Genomic DNA, 25,601 nt, shown 5'->3' on the forward strand with positions numbered 1-25,601 from the left:
TCAAAATTACTGAGAACATTTAAAGGTATGTTCAAACAGTTTCACTAAAACAATTTCACTAAAAATAAAAAAACTGAAAAAACAAGCAGAAATACTATTTTTGGCTATTAAAATAACCTGGATTTCAGGAAAATGGTAAATTCTTAGAAACACAAATGCAAATCTGGTAAGACCTTGAATAATAAAAATTCAATAAGCCAAACCCATTAATTTTCTTAAAAAGGTTTCTTTTTGAAGGAAACATACATATTATAGGATAGGTCCCAGAATCTGCTTATATTCATTTCCTATGACTTGACTTCCAGAATCATATTAAATAATGATACTAGTGTCTTTATTTTGTTTGCCTCTACTAGTTCTCTGTTGTCTTTTGGTAGATACCTTTTATCATGTTAAGGACATTCTTTATTATATTTTTAAAAGAACTGTTAATAAGGAATAGGTGTTTGGCGTCTGTTGACATAATCCTGTGGCTGATGTTACTTAGCCTAATGAGTGACAAAATGACTGATTTTGTATCATTAAGCTCTCTACGTATTTCTGTTGTCCATAATGGTGACTAAAGCCCAAACAGCAAAAACACCATATTTTGTAAGATTTTCACTAATAAGTATTGAACCAAAAGTATTTTCTAATGAAAGCCCTTGTTAATCAGAAATATCAGAATCCCTTTCCTAAAACATTAACTGAGGTTTTACTGAATCAGACCGAAAAGAATGACCAGTTTGGTCTCTGAGTGTCAGGCTGCAAGAGCACCTTTGAATTGAAGACCCCACTAGGTTTAAACAGTAATATACTGTGTAATTGGCAGACAAGGATACAAATGGAGCATTAAAAATATATCCCTTTAGAAACTGAAACCAGAGTGTGTGAAATCAGTTCTCAAAGCTAACTGCATTGTTCCTGTAGCCTAGTTTCCCCAAACCTATTGTCAGCTCCCCTGCAGAGTATAAGCCAGGCTGAAAAAATGCTTTGAGGTGACCCAACCCAGCATTGTTTGTGACTAAAAGTAGCAACTTGTTCTGAAGGTGACAGAAATGAAAATAATTGTGTTAGGAGTAATTTACTGTACTGGCAATACTTGATTATGACCAAGAACTGTGAATGATGTAAAATATTATGGAGAGACGGGAATGTTAATCAGACTTCCCATAAGAATTCAGTAATGTCCTAGTATAATGAAAGTTATAGATGAGAAGAAAACTCTGGTTTTGTTTTCTTTTTCAGATGGGTATGGCAAATGTACTTGAAATGCACTGATATTCTTCTAATGCACATTTTTTAAATTGTCAGGTGTGGCCCAATTTATAAAAATAGTTTACCATAAATCTTTTTTTCTTCTGTCACAACATGCTTTTTTTCTTTTCCTCTTAAGATGTTAATTTATCATGCAAATTTTTTTCATTAAGTGCATTAATGCTTTTGTTTGTACAGGATTTTTTTTTTTTAATATCAGAAGGACTCCCCATAGTTCCTAAATGTAAATCCTTAGCAAACGACATGCCAAGATGATAGCTCCATTCCACGTGGGAAAAGGCAAATTCAGCCATATCTTGGGATTTTAACCAGGGTTCCAGCCTTTGGGTCGAACAGTGTCTCTGATAAGTCTCCCTTATGATAACTTCAGATGGACTGTAATGGAACATTTTGTTGAAGAAACTGGCTTCTAGCAGTTGAATAGTGATGCTGGGAATAAATTTGGTTTCCCTGAATAATGGTTTCTCAAAGCAGTCATAGCTTCTTTAGAAGTTTAGAATTGGTACCATTTCTTATCCTTATATTTCAGCATTAACTGCAAAGAAAAAATAGTCACCATAAGATGTTAAAAAAATCTTTAATAGTGCTAATCAAACAGTTCCTGTTGAGCTAATAATCATGCATATCTAAATCTCAAAACTTCTAAAACTTCCCTTTTTTGTGTGAAATAAAGTGCCTATAAAAAGATTTTTTAAAAAAACCAATCCAGCTGTAAAGATTTGGCTGACAGGAAATGATTTTTAATGATTGACACAAAAAGGAATGTGCATCCCAGCCTCTACTGCCCCTCACACCTTGCTGGGGGATCACATAATCAATCTGAGTACCTTTTCAGCAGTTAATGCACAGTATAGACCCAGTGTATCAGAATCAATGATAAGTTTCTTTTAAATCATCCCTTAAGGCTCAGAAGTATCAATGTATGACAGAATTTTTTAAAAACCTTTTTCTCCCAAATACTGGGGGAGATTTTAATACTTAGGACACGATCCCAGTTACCTTGGCTCTCACACAGGGTTATTTACAGTGGCATCTCTGTTTAGCTTTTCTTGTGCAGGACCTAAATATTTACAGTTATCACTGTATGAAGGTGCCTATATTTACTCAGGCAGTTTACCTCATGTGCATGTTTGGAAAATGCTTCTGCACTGGTCATCATGCCTGCAGTTTTCTCTTCCAGCTCTCCTAGTCTCTGTCCTCTCTCGTCAAGTGCGATCCTTGCACGAGTCAGCTCTCCCATCACCCCTCCAGCAGCGCCTTTCATCCCTTCTATACCACCTGGTCCAGGAATGTGCTGTGCGAGGCTGCGGGATGCTTTTCCTGCTGAAGCTTCCCCAACTGGGAATTCAAGCCATAGTGGTTTAAAACATTTTGTCAGTAATTCAAGTAATTATGGTTGTTTACCACCAAAGTACTTATATTAAATTACACTAACATAATTCTCATGAAAAGACATATTTGTTCCTATCATAGATATGCATTTGGAGATGTTAGAACTTACCCAAGAAAAATACCTACGAAAGAGACTGAGAGAGATATTGTTACCATATGCCTTTGTGTGTGTGTGTGTCTTCCATACAACCTGGCATAACTGCATTTCTTGATGTTGCTAAATTGGGATGCTCACAATTTTATTGTGATCTTATATTTAACCCCATATTTAACTTCATATTTAAGCCATATTAGGGTCTGTTCCAATCTCAAGCTTGATCATTTATTTAAATTTCTGCCCAATTGGCATTCCAACCTTCCCCGTTCATCTTACTAGCAGCCTTTGTAGGCCTCAGTTGTTGTTTTTTAAAATGTGTGTGTGTGTAAATACTGGAGAATGGGGTATGTGCATGATGGACATTAATATACATATGCTGAACTTTTATTACTTTATAAAAGACTAAATTTTTCCATCATTTACATAGCTCAATTTCACTTAATTTTAATGAAGTAATTTTTTAAAACTGAAAAACAGCTGTCTTGGTAAAAAATTTAGTGAGCATCCCCAAGGATGTAACATTAGGGATGGAATGTAAATCAGTTTTCTTTTTAATAGGAGCCTTATTGAGAGAAAATTTTCATACTATAAAATTCGTCCTTTTAAAGTGTACAATTCAGTGGTTTTTAGTGTGTTTCTAGAGTTGTGTAACTATCACCACTATTAAATTTTAGAACATTTTCATCACCCCAAAAAGAAACTCTTTACACATTAGCAGTTCCCCTCCAGTCCCTCCTTGCCCCAGTCCCTGGAAACTACTAATCTATTTGCTGTCTCTAGGATTTGTCTATTCTGAATATTCCATATAAAAGGAATCATGTGGCTTTTTTTGTCTTTCTTCTTTAATTTAGCATGTTTTCAAGGTTCATCCATGTTGTAGCATGTATCAAACTTCATTTTTATGGCTGAATAATATTCCATCATATGGAGGCATCTAGATCTTATGCATAGTTAAAACTTCAAATGAAATGGAGTTTTGATTATAAGACCAATTGGTGGGTGAGATATTCTGGAAAATATATTCTTAATTTCTCTCTAAAAATGTTCCCTAGTATCTTTCTACTGCTTTTTGATTATTGTTCATCAGAGTCTCACTGATAGATCATTTAAACTAATTAATTCTTGCTTTCTGAATAAAGAATCTGTTTCCAAACAGTACTTAAAGGCAGGCAGATTCAAAAATAATTTTTTTCAGATTTTAGTAGCCACATGAATTCACCCTGCTTTTGCAGGTATAATGCACCTGCAAATGACACTTTTATTAGCTTTTTACTCATTATTTGTATGACTTGCATGTACTGGTTTTGTTAAACTGTTTCCTCATATGAAGTGACCAGTTTTATTCATGTTTGGTAAACAGAAATAATTTTCATGGTATAGAAGCAAAACCCTAGGCTAATATTTGAGATTACATATTACATTAAGTTACACAAACACACAGAAATAGGTCTTCTCTTTTGTGATCAGTTTACTCACAGAGTTCTTCTCTGTCAAATGTTTGTCCACTTCCACCAAACAGTCCTTTGAGAAAGCCTCTGTTTTGAGCTTCTGGTGTCTCTATGGGAGTAAACAAATCTCCTAGCATGTCCTATATCAAATGCAAAGAAAAAAGCATTAGACTAACTAAAAATAAATTAACAGATCAAAAGATAACACTGTGGCATGTTAGAGCACATCATGAAAAGGCAGTCTGCTCTCCATAGCTTTCCTGGTGATTTTTGCTTTGCTTCCAGTTCTATCTCTGGCATTTCTTTGTCCACCTCCTTCCTTTCCCTTCCCATCTCCAGGAACTGACATCCTAAAATTTTGATTTTTCTGCCCTCTTCTCTTCTCCCTTCTACAATTAGAAAACTTGGGGAGCTAATATTCACCCTAGGATTAATTTACACCTGACCAATGACTTCCAGTATTGACTTCTGATCCTTTTTCAATTACCATAGCCTCTTTCCTATACTAGTTCCCTTTCCTGAACCAAGCATGGACTGCTTTATGAAATAGGAAGCCTTTGGTGGTATGTAGAGGAAGGTTGGATTTATTTTTATATCATGTACAAAATTATGAAATAACTCAAGAAAACTTAAATGAGACAAAATAGGCAACCACTCCACGGTACAACCACTCTCAATATTCGATGTGATGTAGAATGACTGGAGAAATATCTTGTTAGAAATACAGATGCTCACGTGTTATTCCAAATACTTAATTAGAATCTACATATATGTGCTCTGGTTATCTGTATTTTTAACTTGCTTTTACTTTTTCTAACTTTTAACTTGCTGTAAAAAAAGCTTTAACTTGTTTTAGTCTTTCTAAAGCAGACCAGAATTTGAGAATGATTGATTTAGAGGAAGTAACTTCAGTTCAACCCAAAGTCAGGAGATCTGTGACCTAATACAAGTTTATCTGTGAACTTGCAGCATGACTCTTTTCATCACCTGCCCCTCACCTCCACTCCCAAGACCTGTGCTCCTCCTCCTGAGTCCCTTCTCTTTGAAAACAGCTGCACCATCTACTTAGTTCTCCAACCCAGAAACATAGGAATAATTATTAATCCCTTTCCTTCCCTCACTTCTACATCTAATAACTCTCCAATCCAAATGATTACACTTTACAGCCATTGAATCTGCTAACTTTTCTCTATCCTCACTGTTGGCTGCTCAAGCCACTATTATTCTTGGCGTTATTTTTAAAAGGCTCCGAATTGTTCTCCTTACCTTTAGTCTTAATTCCTCAAAATCAATTGCCATACTGCAACCAGGATATTCGTTTTAATAGGCAAATTTGCTAAACCTTTTTATTGACTTCCTATTACCCTGGGGTTAAGTGCCAGATTCCTTAAGGAGCTCACAAGGTGCTCCAAGATCTAGTCTTGACTAATACTCCAGCACCATCCCTTCATTCTGTTGACTTCCAGACTCTGCACTTTGTTGGTGGTTTCCTGAACCCTGTGGCTTCCTCATGCCACTGTTTTGTCAAGATTCTTTTCCATCTCCAGCCATTCATTCCCATGGATAACTCCAAGTCATCCTTCATAATTCTTTTCTCATTACCCCTTCCCTTTTGTTCCATTAACCCAGGTGCCCCTCTTACATGTCTCCCCAGCACTGGCACAACCATACATAGACAGCATTTTCCACAGAGTATTGTGGTTGTCTGTTTACTTATCTCTCCCTCCACGCTAGCAGGAAGGGACTTGTATCGTGTTTATTATTGTGTTCTGAGAGCTCAACCAAGTACCAGGCATATAGTAAAAACTCAGTATTTGTTGAATAACATTATTTTTAAAACTTAATGTGTTCCAGGCACTGTGAGGGCTTTATATGAATTTTTATTTAGTTCTCACAGCAACGCTCCAGGTAGAACACACAGGTAGATTAAGTAAAATGCCCAAAGTTACACAAGTAGGCAAAATACAACTTAAATAGGTCAGAGTTTATATGCTAAACCACTATATTATAAGGAATGTATTTTAGTTTTCTCATTTGTGAAATAAGGAGGTTGAACCAACTAAATCCCTAAGATGCTCTTAAAATTTTGTGACCACATTTACTTATCCAACGTTAGATAGGCTTTTATATATATTATGTTCCTAGACTCTGCTTACCACTAGGATCAAAGACAAATGCCCAATTCTAACCTACAGGACATATATTTATTTTGTATGACTCTTAATCACAATTAGGATTGAAAAAAAAAAGGCCATGAACTTCCTGAATTGTATGCAAAAGTGTTGTGTCTACATACATATTCCCAACCGTGGAGGAAGATTTTTATAATCTTTCAGAGGATTCTCCATAGGCAAGAAAAAAAATTAAAAAACCAAAACAGTTAACCATTGATATATATGACATTCACATTCCTCCCCCATGCCACTTTTCTTATTTTTTTCTGTGTATACCTGGAACCAGACTAGAAGTTGGTCACAATAATGAACATATATTCAAAATATTCTAGGTTAGGCATATTTATTGTCTGGCCCAATAATATTTTAGCTTTTAGACATCCTTCATTGTCTCTTTTTACAACCATGTCTAGTGCTTATTCATAAATGTGCCTGACTTACCTGTAGATTATCACACATCTCTTGGCTGTATGTTAACCGCTGAATTTCAGTAGGAGAGACAAGGTATAATGCCTGTCCTTCATTGGTAAAACAGAACGTCCGTGCTATCCTCATGTCTGTCAGTGGCAAATAATTAACATCCAACATTGGGCGAAGACTAGGTAGGCTGAATGGAAGAAAGCAAATCCACATTTCATATTTAAGTTATTAGCTTTTAATTTCTCTGTATAAACTTTATAGATTCTTACATAAAATAGTAGTTTTTACACCACTATTTTATGGTTGTTTCTTTTTATCCTCTTAAAGTCTCAATGGTGGTAAACTAGACTTTCACTGAAAATCATATTCAAGTGTCCTTGAAGGATGGATTAAATGCGGTGGCCACCAATTTCAGAATACTTTTTGCATCATTTCACAGGTTTTCCTACAGTATGGTTATAATCTTTGGCAGAAACACCACAGCTAGAAAGTGGCCGACTGCATACTTCGTCCAGTGTCTCTTTTTAAGGCGGGACTCCTGGGTTTCTCCTATTGCTATCACTCCTGTTGCTTTTTAAACTCTCATTTTTCATTTCTCAAGAAATCGCCCTCATAAATGTAGATGTAGCCCATGTTCATTTAAATAGAAATTAATTTTCAGATATACCATTTAAAGAAATGAAACATACTACAATTTTGCAAAAATAGGGTAAGTGATCACTTATCAAGCTAAAAACTCAATTGTGCCACAACATTTTAATGTCTTTTAATTTAAAAGAAAAAATTTTAAAAGAAAAATTCTGAGTGACTAAATGAGCTTAGCGGAGGTACACACATTTATTTTTCCCTCTTAAACTAAGGCATGTCTAGGAGTTAGGTCATTATTTTCAAACAAGACTGGAATGGCCTTCAGAAATCTCTAAAAAGAGTTTGAGAATGAGAAACCAGGTAAAAACAGAACAAGAAATACATAAGAGAATGAGCAGGGCATAAATGCCTGATTTTATTTTTTCAAAACTTTCTCCTTCACTAACTACTTCTTGGCTTACAAATCTACTTATGTCTCCCCTACTAAAGAAAATATGTAACAGTAAAAACACTCTCAAAAATCTAGTTTCACTCTTGAACTACTTTCCTGCCTTTCCTCTCTCATTTTACCAAAATTTCCCAAAAGAATACTCTATCTCAGGGGCTGGCATACTTTATTTAAAGGGCCAAATAGTGAATATTTTAGGCTTTGTAGGCCATACATTCTTCAGTACAACTACTCGACTGCCCTGCTGTGCACGAGCCCCCTACGGGCAATAAGGATAAAATTTAATTCTGTATGGAAAATTCTTGTGTGGACTATGAAACATAGTAAAATTAACAGTTTATTTCTTTTTCTTGTAGTTTATTCATCTTTATATTTCCTGTGCCTAGTATAGGATCTGGGAGACAACATGCTCAATAAATGTTGAATGAATGTGTGAATGACTGGAGAATCACTCTTTTCCTTAGATACCCTGATGTCAATCAACATATATATTTCACTCACAATGCTAAGCATTTTTAGCAAAAAAAAAAAATTAAAAACCCATAAAATAAAAAATCCAAACTCTCCTCCAATTGTTGAGCAATAAAATCATTCATATAGTAAAACAGTGATCTCTATTTGCTTCTTAATAACATCTTGCACATTACACATATACTTTTCATAACTGTACCTTGTTTGCACTGTTGTGATTACCAGATAATTTGTAAAGAAGGCAAGTACCTCATTATCATGATATGCCCATTGGCACAAAAGCATGCCAAGCAGGCACTGTTACACATGACCACCACATCTGCTTGCAATATAAAAGATGTCTCGGTGATGTTATGAACATAGAGGCAAGTCTGGGAAGGCAGCGAGAAGACTTTGGCTTGTTTTTCTGAGCAGATTATTGTATACTGATGATCTCCTATTTCTTGGGATGGAGAGGGGCAGTTCATGACCAGCTTCCTTCTCCAGGATTTCTCATTTTCATCTATGTTGTTTGGATCCCTCCAAACTTCATATGGCGGTTGCATTAATCCTCCAGTTCGGTCCATACAGGAGAATGTTAGGACAGCTCCTTTCAATGATAGGAATGTACCTATAAAAACAATTTCATATCACTGGCACATGAAATTCTTTCTAAAACGGCTGTTATTCATCTATGGGTGATGTTTTATATTATGATAATTTATATCTATAGTGTTATAATATTACAGTATTATACATAAATCAGTAGATTTGTGAGTTCACCAGTTGCAGTAACTTGGAATCATAGAAGGTAAGGTCTAAAAGGAGTTGAAGACAACAACTTGTCAAATCTTCTCATTATATTAATCAGAAAACCTCTGAAAAGCCAGAAAGATGATGTGACCTTGACTTTCCTGATTCTTAATCCAGTATTCTTTCATTATACTATATAGTCTTCCTTAAATCCTTTCTTAAAAAGCAATTTATAAATGTATAATTTATTGAATAACTTCAGCTGAAAAATAATGCCGTCTGATTCAGTTTCTTTATTTTAGAGATTCATTCACTAGAAAGTGATAATTTCTTCTTTTGAAAATGAACACTCAGAATATTTCATGAAATTTCAACATACAGAGTTCATGCTAGCAATTTTCACTGTATTAGCAAAACCCAAACTACCTTTGGTGCTTAGGCAGGCTTGTGCATCTTTATCCAGAAAAATGGTTTACTCACCTGGATTCTCCAAGGTTGAATATCCATGCCAGATTACTACCTGTAGGTGATTTTTACCAGTCCCAGAGGATAGGACACTGTAAAGCTTAGGAAGTAACTGGGATAGATTGACTTTGGGCATTTCTAGACTCTCCCTAAGCAGTGCTCTAGCAGCCTTTTCTTTCCTTTGTCCTTTGACATATAGAGAGAGTTAAGGGGTTATCCCAGGCTGATATGGCTCAAGAGTGTACATGTGTCAAAGACTTGGGGAGGATGTTATAAAAATACATTGCATTTAGAGAGTACTTTGTCTATAATTTAAAGTATTTAAAATTTATAAAATTCAAAATAACATATTTAGATGATTTAACATCTCAGCTGTGTTTTTAAGTCCACTTTAAAACTAAGAAGCCTGTAAACGCCTTACAAGGAAGAGTAGCTGATGAGGACAGGAGAGCAGGGGTTTAGGTACTTTAGGCTGAGGGTCAAGGTATAAAAGAGCAGCTGTCCCAACCTCCCAAGAAGAAAAAAAAACAATGCCAAGAGCTATGACAAATGATTTAATTAGAATTCATCTAGAAATGATCCTTCTAAAACCCTCCATATTTCCATAAATATGTGACATGGAAAAAAATTTTTAAGTGTAAATATCTTTGCATCCTCAATTTAGAGATAGCCTAAAGTAGGTTAAAAAGACAAGAAATCTATATTTTGGAAGTCATTTTACTTATGCCTGATGCTTACCAACTGTCAGCATCAAAATTACTGTTTCTCAATCAGTTGCCTTGCCCAAACAGCTGCTCTGTTCCCTACTGTGTGGTTTAAAAAAAAAAAGGCTTTGATTATATGCTGTTCATTAGTTTTATTCAGGGTTTAAGTTTTCTCAACAATGTATTATTAATCTTATGACTCTGTCTTTAACCTTTTCTAACTTAAAAGCTTAATCAAGTCCAAATTACAAGCTGCTACAATTTTGGATATAGATATTACAAAGTAAGCTTAAATTTAAAGGCTTGTATAATAAGATCTTAACAATTCAGTCTACAGTAAATAATTCACTACACAATTAATGAGGATTTTCCTCTTGAAAGAGGTCTCACTGGCTAGAAGTGAACCTTACTCTGGCTTTCCAAATTATCAGCCTGCCATACTACAACCTTCATTCATTCGATCAACAAATATTTATTGAGGGTTTACTGTATGTTCTAGGCTTTGTTTTAGGCACAGGGAAATAAAATAGTAAATGAAACAGATAAAACTCCTACCTTCACAGAACTTACTTTCTATGATAGAGACAGACAATATATATGATAAGTATATATCTATGAGATATTAGATAGCAATAAGTACCAAGGGAAAGGAAAAAATAAAGCAGAAAAGAGGAAAGAAACTCTTGGAAAAGGGTGTGATTAAATTTTAAATAGAATAGAAGGTGTTAGGGCTAAATGTTTGCTTTTCCCCTCCCCAAATCCATACACTCAAGCCCTAACCCACCAGTGTGGATGTATTTGGACATGCGGCCTTTAAGGAAACAATTAAGGTTAAATGAGGCCATAAGGTTGGGGCCCTGATCTGATAGAATTGATGTCCTTATAAAAAGAGACACCAGGACAGTTAGATACTTCCTTCTCCCTCCCCCTCTTTCCCTTTCCCTCCCTCTTTTCCCCTCTTTCTCTTCCCGTCTCTCCCCATCCTCCCCTACTCCATTCCTCTCCCTCCTCAACCCGCAGCAGAAAGGCCACTTGAGCACAGAGTGAGAAGACAGCTATCTGCAACTCAAGGAGAGAGCTCTCACCAAATACCAACACCAACAAGACAGCTGTCTGCAACTCAAAGAGACAGCTCTCACCAAATACCAACACTGCTGGTACATTGATTTGAGATTTCCAGTCTTCAGAAGTGTGAGAAAATAAATTTCGGTTGTTCAAGTCACACAGTTGTTAGTATTTGTTAAGGCAGCCTAAGCAAATTTATATAGAAGAAGAGGCTTCTTTGCATCATATTGTGGGAATTAAGGCTCAGGAAACCAGCATAAAATATTCTGGCTACTGTGATTATTCTGTATCTCTGACCCAGGAGCCTCATGCCTTCTATCAGCATCCATGAAACTGGCAAACTAACTTTATTTGCTTTAAGTAAAGTAAAATCTCAAACTTTTCACAGATCTTGACTTTCTAGAGCAGTTAAGGGCAGACTTACAGGAAATGAGATCAGAGAGAGAATATGGAGCTAGATCATGTAGGTTCCTGTAGGACACAATAAAAATTTAGACTTTTATTTGGTATCAGATGGGAGGATTCTGAGAATAGAGTGATATAATCTAACTTTCTTTTAACAGGGTCACTCTTCTTGCTGGACATATCCTAAAGGGAATCAAGGTTGGAAGAAGGGAGAGCAGTTAAAATGTTACTACAATAATCCAGGTGAGAAATGGATAGAGGCTTGCTCAAACCAGGTGGTAACAGTAGAAGGGGTGAGAAATGGTCAGAATCTGAATATATTATAAAGGTCAAGCCAATAGAATATGCGAATAGATTAGATTTAGAGTCTGAAAGAAGCATAGTGGTTAAGAATGATTCTAATGCTTTTGACCTGGGAAAATTGGAAGGATGAAATTTCCATTAATAGATGTGGGAAAGATTGTGGAAGAAAGGAAAGGAATATTAGGAATTCAGTTTTGGACATAAGTTTGAGATACTTCTTAAACATCCAAGTGGATGTCAAATAACTGGATATCTATGTCAGGAATTTGGGGATAGGTCCAGACTATAAATGTAAATTCATGACCCACTAGATTATAAGTGGCATTTAAAGTCATAAGGCTGGCTGGCTTCCTGTTGGGCTTGACTATAAATAGAAAACAGAAAAGGCTCACGGAGTCAGTCTTTGGGCATCCTGATGTTTTAAGTCCAGTGAAATGTGGAGGGACCAGCAAAGAGGACTGAAAAGGAACGGCATATAAAGGTAGGAAGAAAACTAGGTAAATAAAGTATTCTGGACTCTATGTGAAAAGTGAAATGTTTTAAGGTAAGGATAATGGTAAACTGCACTATGCTACTGTTATATCTGGTAAGGTGTGGCCTGAGAATCATCACCTATATTGAGGTTTTTGTTAATTGGTGTGGGGGAAGGTTTGATTAGAATGCACTCGAGAGAATGTGAGAATAAAATTGGAAATAGTGACTATAACACAATCATTTCAAGGAATTTTACACTAGAAAAAAGAAGTGAAATGGGGCATCATAGGAGAACAGATTCAAGGAGGGTTTTCTTTTAGTAGAAATAACAGCATGTTTGTATGCTTATCTAGTAGAAAGAGAAGTACTACAATTATACAAAGGAAACAGGAAAAATTGCTGGATTGATTTTCTTGTGTCAGTGAAAGGGCAGAATCTAGTGTACAAATGGAGATGCTCATCAAGTTAGGAGCTTGCACAGTTTAGTCATAATAACAGGAGAGAATACAGAGAGCATGGAGACACAAGTTGGTAGATGTGGTGGGGCAGCTGCTGAAGTTCTTATCTGATTGTTTCACTTTTCTCAGTGAAAGGACACAGGGTCATTAGCTAAGACTGAAAACAGTGGAGGAGGTATTGGAGCTCTGAGGAGAGTGGAGAAAATACCTAATTGTTGCTTAAGGGGATGGGAGAGAGGACTAGGAAATTACAGTATGACTATCCAGCAGCACAGGAACCCACTTGAGGTTACTGATGATTTATTTTAAAATGAGACTGTTTAGTCTGGTTTTATATTTTTCTCCAGTCATATTCAGCTACACAGGTATGCAAATAAAGTAGGTAGAATTCAACTTAACAGGATTGTACTTAAGCAGAATATGTATCTGTGATATTACAATTTATGATAAATGTGTATTTGATCTTTATCCTTATTTCTGGCACAGAGCTCCGAAAACCCTTGTAATTTCCTAAGTGATGAGAGCAACACAGGTACCTTTCATTATGTTAATGATGTGATTTTTGGACTTCACCTAATGATGGGGGCTGGTTGCCAGGGGAACCAACCAGGTGATTAGAAGGTTAGCACTTTCAGCCCCAGTCCACCCCCACCTCTGGTGAGAGGCGGGAAGTTGGAGATGAGTTCAATCACCAACGGCCAATAAACTAATCAGCTACACCTGTGTAATGAAACCTCCATAAAAACCCAAAAGGAAGGAGTTTGGAGAACTTCCAGGTTGCTGAGCAGGTAGCGTGTGGGGAGAGTTACACTCCTGGAGAGGGCCTGGAAGCTCCGCGTCTCTTCCTATGTATCTTGCCCTACACATCTCTTCTATCTGGATGTTCATCTATCTTCTTTTGTTATACACTGGTAAACAGTAAGTAAACAATTTTTCTGAGTTCTGTGAACTGCTCTAGCAAATTAATTGAACCCAAGGAGCGAGTTGTGGGAACCTCAGGCCTATAACTGGTTGGTCAAAAGAATAGGTGACAACCTTGACTTGACTTGTGATTGGTATCTGGAAGCAGGGGGAGAGTCTTTGTTGGACTGAGACCTTTCCCTGTGGGATCTGTCATGATCTCCATGTAGACAATGTCTGAATTGAGTTAAATTGTGGAACAGGCAGCTGGTGTCTCAGAGAATTGCTTGTTTGTGGACAACGCCTCCACATATCTGGTGTCAGAAGTGTTTGTGAGTGTGGTAGTCATGCAAAAATGAAGGAGACACACAGGAGAAACATAGAAGGGGGAAGGTTTGGGATTTTCCCTGCACAGGAGGGTGGAACTGTAGGTTATTCCAGCCCAGCATGCAAAATTGCATTTGTACAATTATCATCACCTGTGGCTTGTTAAAAAAAAAAGCAAATTCTCAGACCCCACCCAAGCCTACTGAATGAGAAACTCTGGAAATTGGGCTCACTATTGTGTGTTGTAACAAAACAAACCCTCCAAGTGATTTTGATACAGACTATAGATGTTGGAATGGATAATCTCTAGGTGCTTTTTCACTCTAAACTTAGTGATTTAGTAATTTAGTACAAATTACCATATCATTCATTAGAATTGTTAAAACCAAGATGAAGTAATGTGAAAAGATTCCTTTAAAAAAAGAAGTAGGGCTTTGAGAGGTTTTTGATTAATGATTCAGTCTTATTAGTTACAGGTCTGTTCAGACTTTTATTTCTTCATAATTCAGCCTTGGTAGTTGTATGTTAATAGGAATGTATCCATTTCTTCTGGGTTATCCTACTATATTAAGAACTGTATATCTAGATCATAGGCTTTTCACAAAGAAATAGATTTTTAATCTCTCCATAAAAGGGATCCTGGCAAAAGCTTGAATTCATGTCAATAGCACATGACAGAAGTGTATGTGAAATTTCGTTTGTTTTTGATAGTACCCAGACAGAATTGTACTTTGCTTTTTTCATTCAGTGATTTTAAAATACCTAAAAATCCTAATAGATTCCTATGTGTCTCTTAAGGGCTTAGACAAATTCTATACTTTATCTTCAGGAGTTTCAGGTAACAGTATATCTACTTTGGGGAAAATATAATTTCTACAAACACTCAACTAGTAATAACAGCTGTAAACAACTAACAGAGCTGCTACCTATAAGTGGAGAGTGTGTTTAGTTTTCTATATTAGGCTGTTATTATACTTGTTTAGTCAAATATAATCATGTTTGATTGAGTTATATTCTTACTGGTTTTTACTGCAGTTTAAAAGACATATAATGCATAAATTTCACAAATGTTTGAATTACACACATCTTACATGGAAAGGCCCTAACTAAATACTTTAAACCTTGATGGGAAATTTCATTGTATTAGACTTAAGATTAATAACTGTATCCTCATTTTAACTAAACGTGATTTCCAGACAAAACATGTTAACTGGTTTCATATTGTATCTGTGAGATAGCACATTAACTCATTTTCATATTTGCATACATTAATTTAATTGTTCTTCATTAGAGAACTGGACTACAAAGGAATTAAAATGCAGGCAAGTAACTCTGACATAGGAAGTGGCCTGGGAAAAATCTAGACTAGAGGGTAAGTCTAGAAGGTATTTTTGCCAGCAGGCAAAGGACAACACAAGAACACTGAAAGAAAAAGAATAATTAAAAAAGCAAGAAGATTATCTCGGGTATACTTTTGCATAGCATTAATGTTGAGAACATACACATGAAAACAAGTATCTAAGCTTACGTAATAGGTAATCAGAAACTGAATTAGTTAAAATCACATCCTTAGTAACAAGAGGAGGAAAATTTAGAGAAAATATGAGGTAAGTCCATTTACATGAATCTTTATTGCTTTTACATTTTAAATTTTTCTTTATCAGCCCTTTATTTTTTATTGAAGTATAGTCAGTTTACAATGTGTCAGTTTCTGGTGTACAGCATAATGTTTCAGCCATACATACACATACATGTATTTGTTTTCATATTCTTTCTCATTATAGGTTACTACAAGATATTGAATATAGTTCCTTGTGCTATACAGAGGAAACTTGTTTATTTATTTTACATATAGTAGTTAATATTTGCAAATCTCGAACTCCCAATTTATCCCTTCCCATCCCTTTCCCCCTCGGCAACCATAAGTTTGTTTTCTATGTCTATGAGTCTGTTTCTGTTTTGTAGATAAGTTCATTAGGGTCGTCTTTTTTCTTTTTTTCGATTCTTTAAGTGAGGCATGTGTTTGTGTTTTTATTAAATTTGTGAGACTAAAATACTTTAACCACAATCAAGTTAAATGTCTTTCTCTTTCCACTCTAATTTTCTTCCAGCTAGGTGACATTGTAGTGAATAGGCATTTCAGGAATTTGGACAAGGGGAAATTAAGATGGGGGTACATTTAGCTTGGGCTTAGTGAGATTTATTTCAGTCACTACCATGTCTAGGTTCCTGCAAGCTTTCAAGGTATAGGAATGGCTCCCAGAAATCTCCTACTGCCCTGATGCAAGTTAGCAAAAATCGGACATGAAAATGCAGAGCTGAAGATCATATTACAAATTATATATTATGTCAACATTAGAAATATATATAGATAATGTAGAGCAAACAAGATTTGAAATTTGAAATGTGGGAGGCAAAAGCCATTCTATAGAAAATTTTTCCAAATCATATAGCTCCTAAGAAACTTGATACATGTTTTCTGAAATTTTGACAACAAACATAAAAGTTCATATGACATTTACTGATGATAGATGATTGACAGGTGGAAAAGAGAAAAGGGAAGTGAGGAAATAAGATTGGCTGGACCGAGGAGCTGGTGCTTGGAAGTAGCAGGAAATTAGAGAGGTAGAGTAAGGCTGAGCTTAGAGAGATTGTTGATTTCCAAGAAATTGCTTCTATGGGTAAGTGAAAAATACCAGAGAATATGGTGCATAGAAATTAGGTAATGAAAACAATACTGGAATAAGACCAGTTGGGAGGCAGTAAGTAAAAGGGATCAGAAAAGAAACTGATGTGATGGAAGTCATTTAGGTAGTAGTATGGCACTATTAACAGAAATGGGAGAGTAGGAAAAAGACCAGTTCAGGGCTGAATAGAATTAATTATGGAGATTCTTTAGTTTAATCATGAGTTTAAATCTTGAGTTTGATCATGAGGCATGAAGATAGTCGGGTTTGTTTTTTTTTTAACAAAACTGATAGGCACTTCATGTGGCAGAATTGATAGTTACAATTCAGAATAATTTGAAGTTGGCAGCACAAAGCATTAAGTAGAAATGAGATGCAATTTAAAATGAGTCTCAAAAAATTAGAGGGTAGGAAACTCTTGGAGGTGATGCATATGTTTATGGCATAGATTGTGGTCATGGTTTCATGTATGTATACTTATCTCCAAACTCATCAAGTTGTATGCATTAAATATGTACAGCTTTCTGTATGCCAGTCATACTTCAATGAAGGTACTTTAAAATTAGAATCTCAGAAAATTTCGGAGAGTAAAATTCCTAGAGGCAAAATTGTGGAGAGGGAGATGGGACTGAGAAGAAGGGAATTTTCTTGTGGCAGAATTTTATTTACTTTCCTCTGTATTTTGATTTTTTAACAATTACAAAATTGAAGCATCAGCACTTTAGAGGGAAAAAAAGGCATATCACATCATGATTTTTGTTCAAAAATAAAACCGTATTTGTTGGAATATCTCTTAGAAAATTGTCTTTCACTGAAAGTTGTGAAGTTGTGTATGTAGAAGTTTGACTTTTACCTTAAATTTGTGAGGAATGCCTGGCACATACTAGGTATTCAATCTGCATAACAATTTATTGAGTTAAATAATGGATTGAATTAATACTTAAAAATTCATAATGACCTTACTGATCTGGCTGTCTCTCAACCAGTATAAGAGAATTGTACATATTTCCTTAAAATTAGGAATATAGTAAAAGATTTTCTTTTGTGAAATATGGGTTTAGTGAGATTTATTTCAGTCACTACCATGTCTAGGTTATTGCAAGCTTTACAACTAGTATATAGTGATCCTAACAGATTAACGTTTAAAATATAATGCATTTTATGGGCTAGATTTTGTACACTGCCCCCCTCCAAATTTGAATCTTGAAGGCCTAAACCCCAGTACCTCAGAATGTGACCACATCTGAGACAGCCTTTAAATAGGTGATTAAGATAAAATGAGGCTAATAGGGAGGGCCCTCATCAAACTATCAAATGTCTTTCTAAGAAGAAGAGATCACGATACTCGGGGAGATACCAGGGGTACATGCATACAGAGGGACAGTCATGTAAGAATAGGTGAGAGGATGGCCAACTACGAGCCAGGGAGAGGCCCCAGAAGAAACCAGACCTGCCGACACCTTAATCTTGGGCCTCCAGAAATGTGAGAAAGTAAACTTCTGTTGTTTAAGCCACACACAGACAAAGTAGGTTTATCTGAACTTGGCACACTAGTAGAGTGCTGACTATTCTACCTATGATAAATAACAGTCCACCTATATGAATTTAGCACACCAGTTAACAAAAACACAACTCTGTCTAACCTAAACACAACTGTCTAACCTACCATACATGTATTTTTAAACAAAACCCCTTATCCTGTATATTTATAAAAATTCTTTTTAAGAAATGTTTTTCAGAAAGTTTTTTTAATATGTAGGAGAGAGACAGTAAAAGTTATTGACAAACTGTAAAATACTCAAAGGAGTAACAGAAGGAATCACACATCTCATCTTCAAAAGGAAAAAGATAAATTCAAATAGGAAGAGAATACAGCATATACTTCAGCAACAATGCTCATAACGTGGGTCAAATTCTCTAGGCACAAAAATAAAAGGAAGAAATTGTGTGGCATGGCTTTGAAACAAGATGGGAAGATTACCAAAGAATTCAGTTACCTCAAGTCAGATTGCTTCTAGCCTAACCATCCTGAGTTCAAGGATGATGTAAAAACACTCACAGGTTCTGATCTGGCATGAAACTTTGGAGAAAAGCTTTAATTCATTAAAAAAAAAAATTTAACTTTTGCATTAAGGCTTTTCTCAATGCTTTTCAAGCACTTACTCTCCAAGGCATTGTTTAGGCTGAGTCAACCACAGAAATGAGTGACTATTTTACCCTGCAGGAAGGATAAGCTGCAATAGTTAGGATAGTATATGATTTATAAAATTCTCAGTAGTTGTTATTATGCAGAATACTTAAATCTTTGCTCCAGGTCAATATAAATAAATGTTTTTCAATACCACATATCTAAATTTGAAAAAGCAGTGAAGGAATAAATAAAAATTCTTACCAGTTGGCAATACCATGACTGGCTCTGTAAATCTTTGTTCCTCTGCTGAAGGTAGGTTTAGGGATATGATTAACACCATTCCCAGACTAGTTCCAACAAACAAACAAGGGGAGATAGTAGAGTCATTTTTCCGAGCAAAGGACTCCATGAAGTATAGTGCTGTAATTGCCTCTTTGGAATCTTTGTCAATGCTGGAGATGCTAGAGCTTCTAGAACGATTATAGGAATTTTCTCGACTTTCTATGGAAATTTAAAAAACAAAAATTAAGTTTTTAGCGTATTTCCAGAACAAGTAAAGTCAGACTCAGTACATGAAAACCAAAATTATGAGAGGGGAGTAGAATTTGATTCTTTGTTAACTGATCTGGAAGGCAGCTTATCCAATTCACCAGCTTATTTTGAAGATGAAGAGACTGAGACTAGAGCAGAGCTGGGACTAGAACTTGAGGAGTTCCAGTTCACTATGTTTTTCTCTGTTCAACACCTTACCTCGTAAGTTAGTTGAAATTCTCTAGTTTAGAAAAGAGATGTTTAGTCTAAATAGTCAAGGTTACAAGAATTTCTGTGTGCTATTTTAATTAAGCTTCCTTCCTCTTAATTGTTGGAAGTATTCCTAATGATTTCTTGACAATTCTAACTTACCGACAACATCGTGGCTACTTACCTGAAGGGTCACAAATGTTCTGTGGTGAATACATTCCCCTAATTTTGCTGTATTTGGAGCAATTACAATTGTAAAAAATGGAACTATTAGCACCAAGACTAAAGAGCAAATGTCATTTCCCTGAACTAGTTACAAGCTGTCTACCCTGAATCCAGATTCTGTCCTAAGTTTGCATAGGGCCAAATAAGGAGCTGTAGACAATGCCACCCTACTGACTGTGGTAATCTGAGAGGGCTTCAGTGTGCTTAAAGGAAATAGGAGTTTCAGATTCTCCTGCTCATCAGCACTTACACATGTGCACACTCCAACAAGCAGAAACTCAGCATCTCAGGTAAATGATATTAGGAAGATTATATCCAGAGTACAAGTTTCTCATATTCTTTCTACTGTCTTCGCTCACCTTTCTTGATAGGTTCAAGTGTGACTCATTTTTATAAAAGGTAATATACAATACATAATAAAACTAAATATAAGTTCCTCAGACTATTCTTTTTCTACAAAGTAAAAGACAGTGTTCCTAATTTCCCCCCTTCCATTCCTCTGCAAGTTTGTAAAAATAATTGTTTGTAATAGAATCTAGGTATAAGAGAGCTTAGATATAAGAGAGAGCTTGGATATAATCTATGTATTTTACAGATTGGGAGACAGAGATGTAGAGTTAACTAATTTTCCCAGAATCAACAAGTTAAAGGCAGAAATGTCTAAAACTCAAAATTCCCAACTCTCAATCCATTGATGAAGAGTGCTACTTTTTTTTTTAATAACCTTTACATTTTGCTTCTATTACAACATTCCTAACTAAAGTTTCCAAAAATTTTTCATTCACGGTTATGGTTGATCAATATTCAAGGTTGCTACTCATAAACAGCTGTGAGAAAGATACTATCTGCCTATCCATGGACCAGATTTACTGTAAATTAATGTTAAGGAAACAAACTAAGAAATTTATTTTTAAAATTTGAAGAACAATAACAATCATTACTATCAAATTTTGAGATGTGGTAAATGGGGAATTATTTTATAGCATAGAATTATGATAGCTTACACTCCTAAGATGATTTCTTCCTATATCTCTTCCTGAAGCTCTTCATCAGCAAGACAGCAGCAGCAGTTACAGGAGTCTTTTTTCTCTCTTAATTTCTGGGCTTCTGGCTCTTGTATTTTACCTCCTGACCCTACACTAATTTCATAAATAAGCAAGTAATCCTCCCTTTAAAACATGTGAAGATGAAGACTGCAAACTATAGAATTTAATATCTCCTCTTTTTCTTGGTCACATTCACTTGGCAGTTGAGGAAATTAAGGTTACAAGACATTAAATAACTCTACAGATAGAGACACCAAGATGCTAAACCTTGAGATGGAAAGAAACTGGGAATGTAGAGAACAAATTAAGGCATAGGTCTCACTTTGCATGGAGCCTACCCATAAATGGAGCCATTCTGGTTTTAGGGTTGAAAGAGGTGTTGGGAAAAATGGATCTGGAGTCATGGCCACAGCCCAACCAGGTGCTCAGTTACTTGTTGTCTAGAGTTGAGTATAGTTTTCAGTCTCTTACATGTGACCACTATTCCCTTATTGTCCAGCTACCATTACTATGGAATGTCAAATTTTAAATGTGTATGTTTAACATACCTTCTGTTGTGACTGGTAAGGAAATCTCCATGCAAGCAGCTGACTGTGCTTTTCGAAATGGCGGTCTTCCTGGACCCCAGCGATTTACTTTTGAAACGTCAGCACTAGAAAGACGTTTTCCAGAACTGCAACTCTGAGAAGTTGGACTTGTGCAATGTCCATTTACATGATCTGTACAGAGAAGAAGGCAGCATAAATATCATAATTAAATCTTAATATAAATGAATCCAAGTGAGTAGATTATAAATGAAAAGTGAGAATTCCTTTTTATCAAACTATAAAAAGATGGCTCACTATTTCAGTATTTAGTCAAAATTGCAGTAGCTAGCCAAATTTTTCATAGTTATTAAATATAAGTTCATCATTTAATTTGACTAGTTAACATAGTTCAAAATTTGTTCTATGTCCCCATTATGTATTCTACCATTTAATGGCAATACAAAATAGGTTATAGTAGTGGACTTTATTTGGCATAATTTAAATATACACCTATTTTCAAGTGCTTAGAGTTTAAAACACAGAAAGGAAGCATTTTACCATGAAGTTGAGAATGGCATTTAAGAATATTGACTCTACAGCCAGACTCAAATCCCAGTTCTACTACTTACTAGTTGTACAAATTATTAAAGACGTTCACATTTTAGTTTCCTCTTCTGTAAACTGGGACTATTATCTACCTCATGGAGTTTTTGTGATAACATATGTCACATGCCAGAATACTTACTGATAAATGGTAAACTCTGAACAAAAATGAATAATTGCCATTCTTGTTCCAGAGTATTAAAACTGCTCATGTGATAAGGCAATAGTATTTATTTATTTAGAACTTGTGAGTTTAGTTCTGTTTTGATACAATTTAAAAACTTGGAAATAACTGCACTAAAATGTTCTTAATGCTACATATTTGAAATATCATCTCATAGTTCTACAATATTTAGAATGCATTTTTAAATGTGCTTCTTTAGTCATCCAAAGGATAGCAGAGTTAAATGAAGAAGAATCATGTTTAATGTCCATGTTGGACATAGAGAACTGGCACTCAGTATCCACTCTGGTACAGCCTTTCTGTAATGAAGAGTTTGAAAAAAATTACACATTCCCTGGATTCCCTTGTACCTAGTGCAAGGATGAGAATTAAGTTTCACCATTTAAATGCACTAGTGTGTTTTACTATTTTTTAAAAATGACAGTTAACAATTATTGAATACTTAAATGCCAGGCATTTTATACACATTACTCATTTAATCTTCACAACAACTATGCAAGGTAGTGCTGTATTATCCTGATTTTGCAGATGAGGAAATTGGTCAGAAAAAAGTTCAGAAAATTATCTAACATTACATAAGTAGTACTCATGGAGGCAGGATTCTAATCCAAATTTTCAAAGTGTCTGTATGCTTAAAAACTGGGCCACAAGGTCAGCTAAAATATTTGATAAGGAGTAGCAATTTTGAAGACATTTAATAGAGTTTAGGAGTAGCTTGTGTGAAGCACATTGAGATCCAAGCCTTTGGGGACCAGTCATCTTCCATATTAACACAGATCTCAGAAATCTTAGATTTCCCAGATAGAAAGGCAGAAACAATCACATGATGTTAGCCATGGGGAAGCAGAAGTTAAGAGCTCTACCCCTGCTTCCCTATCAAATCTAGTCTTATAAATAGGAAGAACATTGAGGGCAACAGCTGGCACTAACAAGGACAGTGAAGTAAAAAATGACAATGACTTTGGGGGTATAAACTGCAAAAATAAGCCCCATTCTGGGTACAATAGTTAGGAAAAGTTACCCCTTCAACAGGTGTGATGCCTTGTTCTAGGGCTCTTCCAAAGCAATGTGGGGCAGATTGCAGCCCTCGTCACATCCTCTTAACGAGGTACAAGAGTATATGGCAGTGCTCTGAGAAGAGTCAATTTGTTCAGTTAGGACTCTTTGGATTTCCTAAGCCAATGTCCCTGCCTATCTATTACCACCTTTTGGTGGCTTTTCATGTGAATATTGTTTCATTTGAGCTCATAATATGGGCAGTATCAATTACTAGAATACTCAACATGCTGTTCTTTCCCTCCCTGCCCTGCTGTATGGACAAATTTTCCCCAGCTTCTCATGTTTGACTCATGAGGTCTGGCTGACATTACCACACATGGGCAGCCCAGATTTTTTTGCCATATCCTTCTGTTTTCAAGAGGACTGATTTATTTAAAGGATTTCTATTAAACATTTTTTTTTAAGTATCTGGAAGTGAGTTTGCTTGAAAATTTTTTCACCACAGTAAATATTCAAGATAGATATGAACTGATACAAAATATAAAGAAATTTGGTTATAGCCCAGCCACAGTCATTCTGGATATTTATGATAAAGAAATAATAATTTCTAAATACAAAAGAAACATAAAAATCTCTATCAACAAAAGTATTCACTGTGTTTTAGTTATTATAGATAAAAATTGGAAACAAGCCACCCTTTACAATTAAGCATAAAGTTTTAGGTAAAGAGTGGTAAATATCACATAATACAGTATTAAAATCTTTAAAAATGTTTCTGAAATGCTTGTTGAAACTTATAAAATATCTATATTATGTGTTTTGGTTCACTCTTGTTGCATAAAAACCGCTCCAAATGTTAATAATGTAAAATAACTACCATTTTATTATACTTACAGATTCTGTGGGCAAGGACTTAGACTAAGGCAAGGTGGGGATATTACATCCATAAGGTCTGGGGTATCAGCTGGGAATGCTTGAATACCTAGGGCTTGGAATCCTTTGCAGGCTTCTTTACTCACGTGTCTGGGCTAGAATGATGCAAAGTTTGAGCTCATTTGGGAAAGTCAATGACTTCTTTAGGAGTCTTGGGCTTCCTCACAGCATGGTGGCCTTTTTAACATAGTGGCTTAGGGCTTCAAAAAGTCTGGCAAGTGATTTTGAAAATGAATGGAAGCAGTATTTCTGCTGCTTTGGTGTTATTCCAATGGAGATTTTACTTTCATTCCAGTGTCCAGTCACAAGTTTTTTGTATGTCAAGAGGCAGCTGTAGTATGTGTGTATATGTGTGTGTATATATTATATTGTATTATAACAATATGCTCTTCAGTTCAATAATTGATTGACAGTAGTCTTCTGATTTTGTTTCTAACAGTAGCAAAGGTGTCTTCTTCCACAGTGAATCTGTTTGATGACCATATTCTGAAAGTCATACCTGTAGTCTAAATTTAGAGTTTACGTCTCCAACCTTTCAATGACTTGATGTGCATCTAGTTTCTTGTATTAAATCACTTTCTACATAATAGAACTAGAATGGTTTCTGTTTCCTACAACTGCTCCCTGATTACAGTGATGTTTTAGCCCAGCTGTAGTGCTCTATGCCATTTAGAGAAAATTTAACATTCTAAAAAAGTTCAACCTTGTAATAAGCAGATTAAAGCAAATGGGAAATTGTTATTCTTTATTTTACAGACGATTCCCTCCCCCCCAAAATTACAAATTTCTTTAAATTAGCTGATTTCTCTTGTATCTTTAAGTCAAGATTTATTTTAGTGTATTGTATAGAGTAAGGTACAAGAGTGATTTACTGAAAAATGGCTTATTGCCTCCCATTGAAATTATTTTAACATAGTCCTTGCCTAAGCATTACAGAAGTATGTAAATGAAGATTTAATTTAATACTTGGTAAACTAGTCTTGTTAAGCTCTCTAATATGCCATACAATTCCTAGACAATGAATATTAGTATTATGCCTATGCCACAGAGGGTGATTCTATGGTGAAATAAATGTTGAACATAATACTAAATCAAAATAAGCATTGAATTTAAACTTCATGAAAATAAATAAATTTGCATTTAACTATATAAAATAGAGCCAAATCGAACAGTTGGTTAAAATGTTTGAAAACCTACAGTACTTTACCTTTGCTTGCTTTTATAGTTGAGGTAACTCCTCTTTCCCTCCCTCCCTTCTTAATCATTAGTTATATAACTCTGGTTTGAGAACTTGATTTGTTTATTGACTTAATGTTATTGTTTGCTTGATCAATTTGTTTAAGTAGGAAAATAATTTACTAAAGGATATTAGGCAGCTTACAATCTCAGGGAGAACC

General features: G+C 35.3%; 1 protein-coding gene across 1 annotated transcript in view; it reads right to left on the bottom strand.

The window, feature by feature from the left end:
* Positions 1-206: 206 nt before the first annotated feature.
* The window catches only part of STXBP5L (syntaxin binding protein 5L), a 288,793-nt gene continuing 263,398 nt past the window's right edge, over positions 207-25,601 (bottom strand). The window contains exons 22-28 of the mRNA XM_031680678.2: positions 21,507-21,677; positions 19,208-19,447; positions 8,545-8,905; positions 6,810-6,975; positions 4,223-4,334; positions 2,375-2,595; positions 207-1,792 (exon numbers count right to left, since the gene is read on the bottom strand). Of these exons, the coding sequence (XP_031536538.1) occupies positions 1,751-1,792; positions 2,375-2,595; positions 4,223-4,334; positions 6,810-6,975; positions 8,545-8,905; positions 19,208-19,447; positions 21,507-21,677 (1,313 nt within the window). The 3' untranslated portion in view covers positions 207-1,750. The remainder of the gene's footprint in view (positions 1,793-2,374; positions 2,596-4,222; positions 4,335-6,809; positions 6,976-8,544; positions 8,906-19,207; positions 19,448-21,506; positions 21,678-25,601) is intronic.

The sequence above is a fragment of the Vicugna pacos genome, chromosome 1, assembly GCF_048564905.1.
Source record: "Vicugna pacos chromosome 1, VicPac4, whole genome shotgun sequence".
Classification (NCBI taxonomy): Eukaryota; Metazoa; Chordata; class Mammalia; order Artiodactyla; family Camelidae; genus Vicugna; species Vicugna pacos.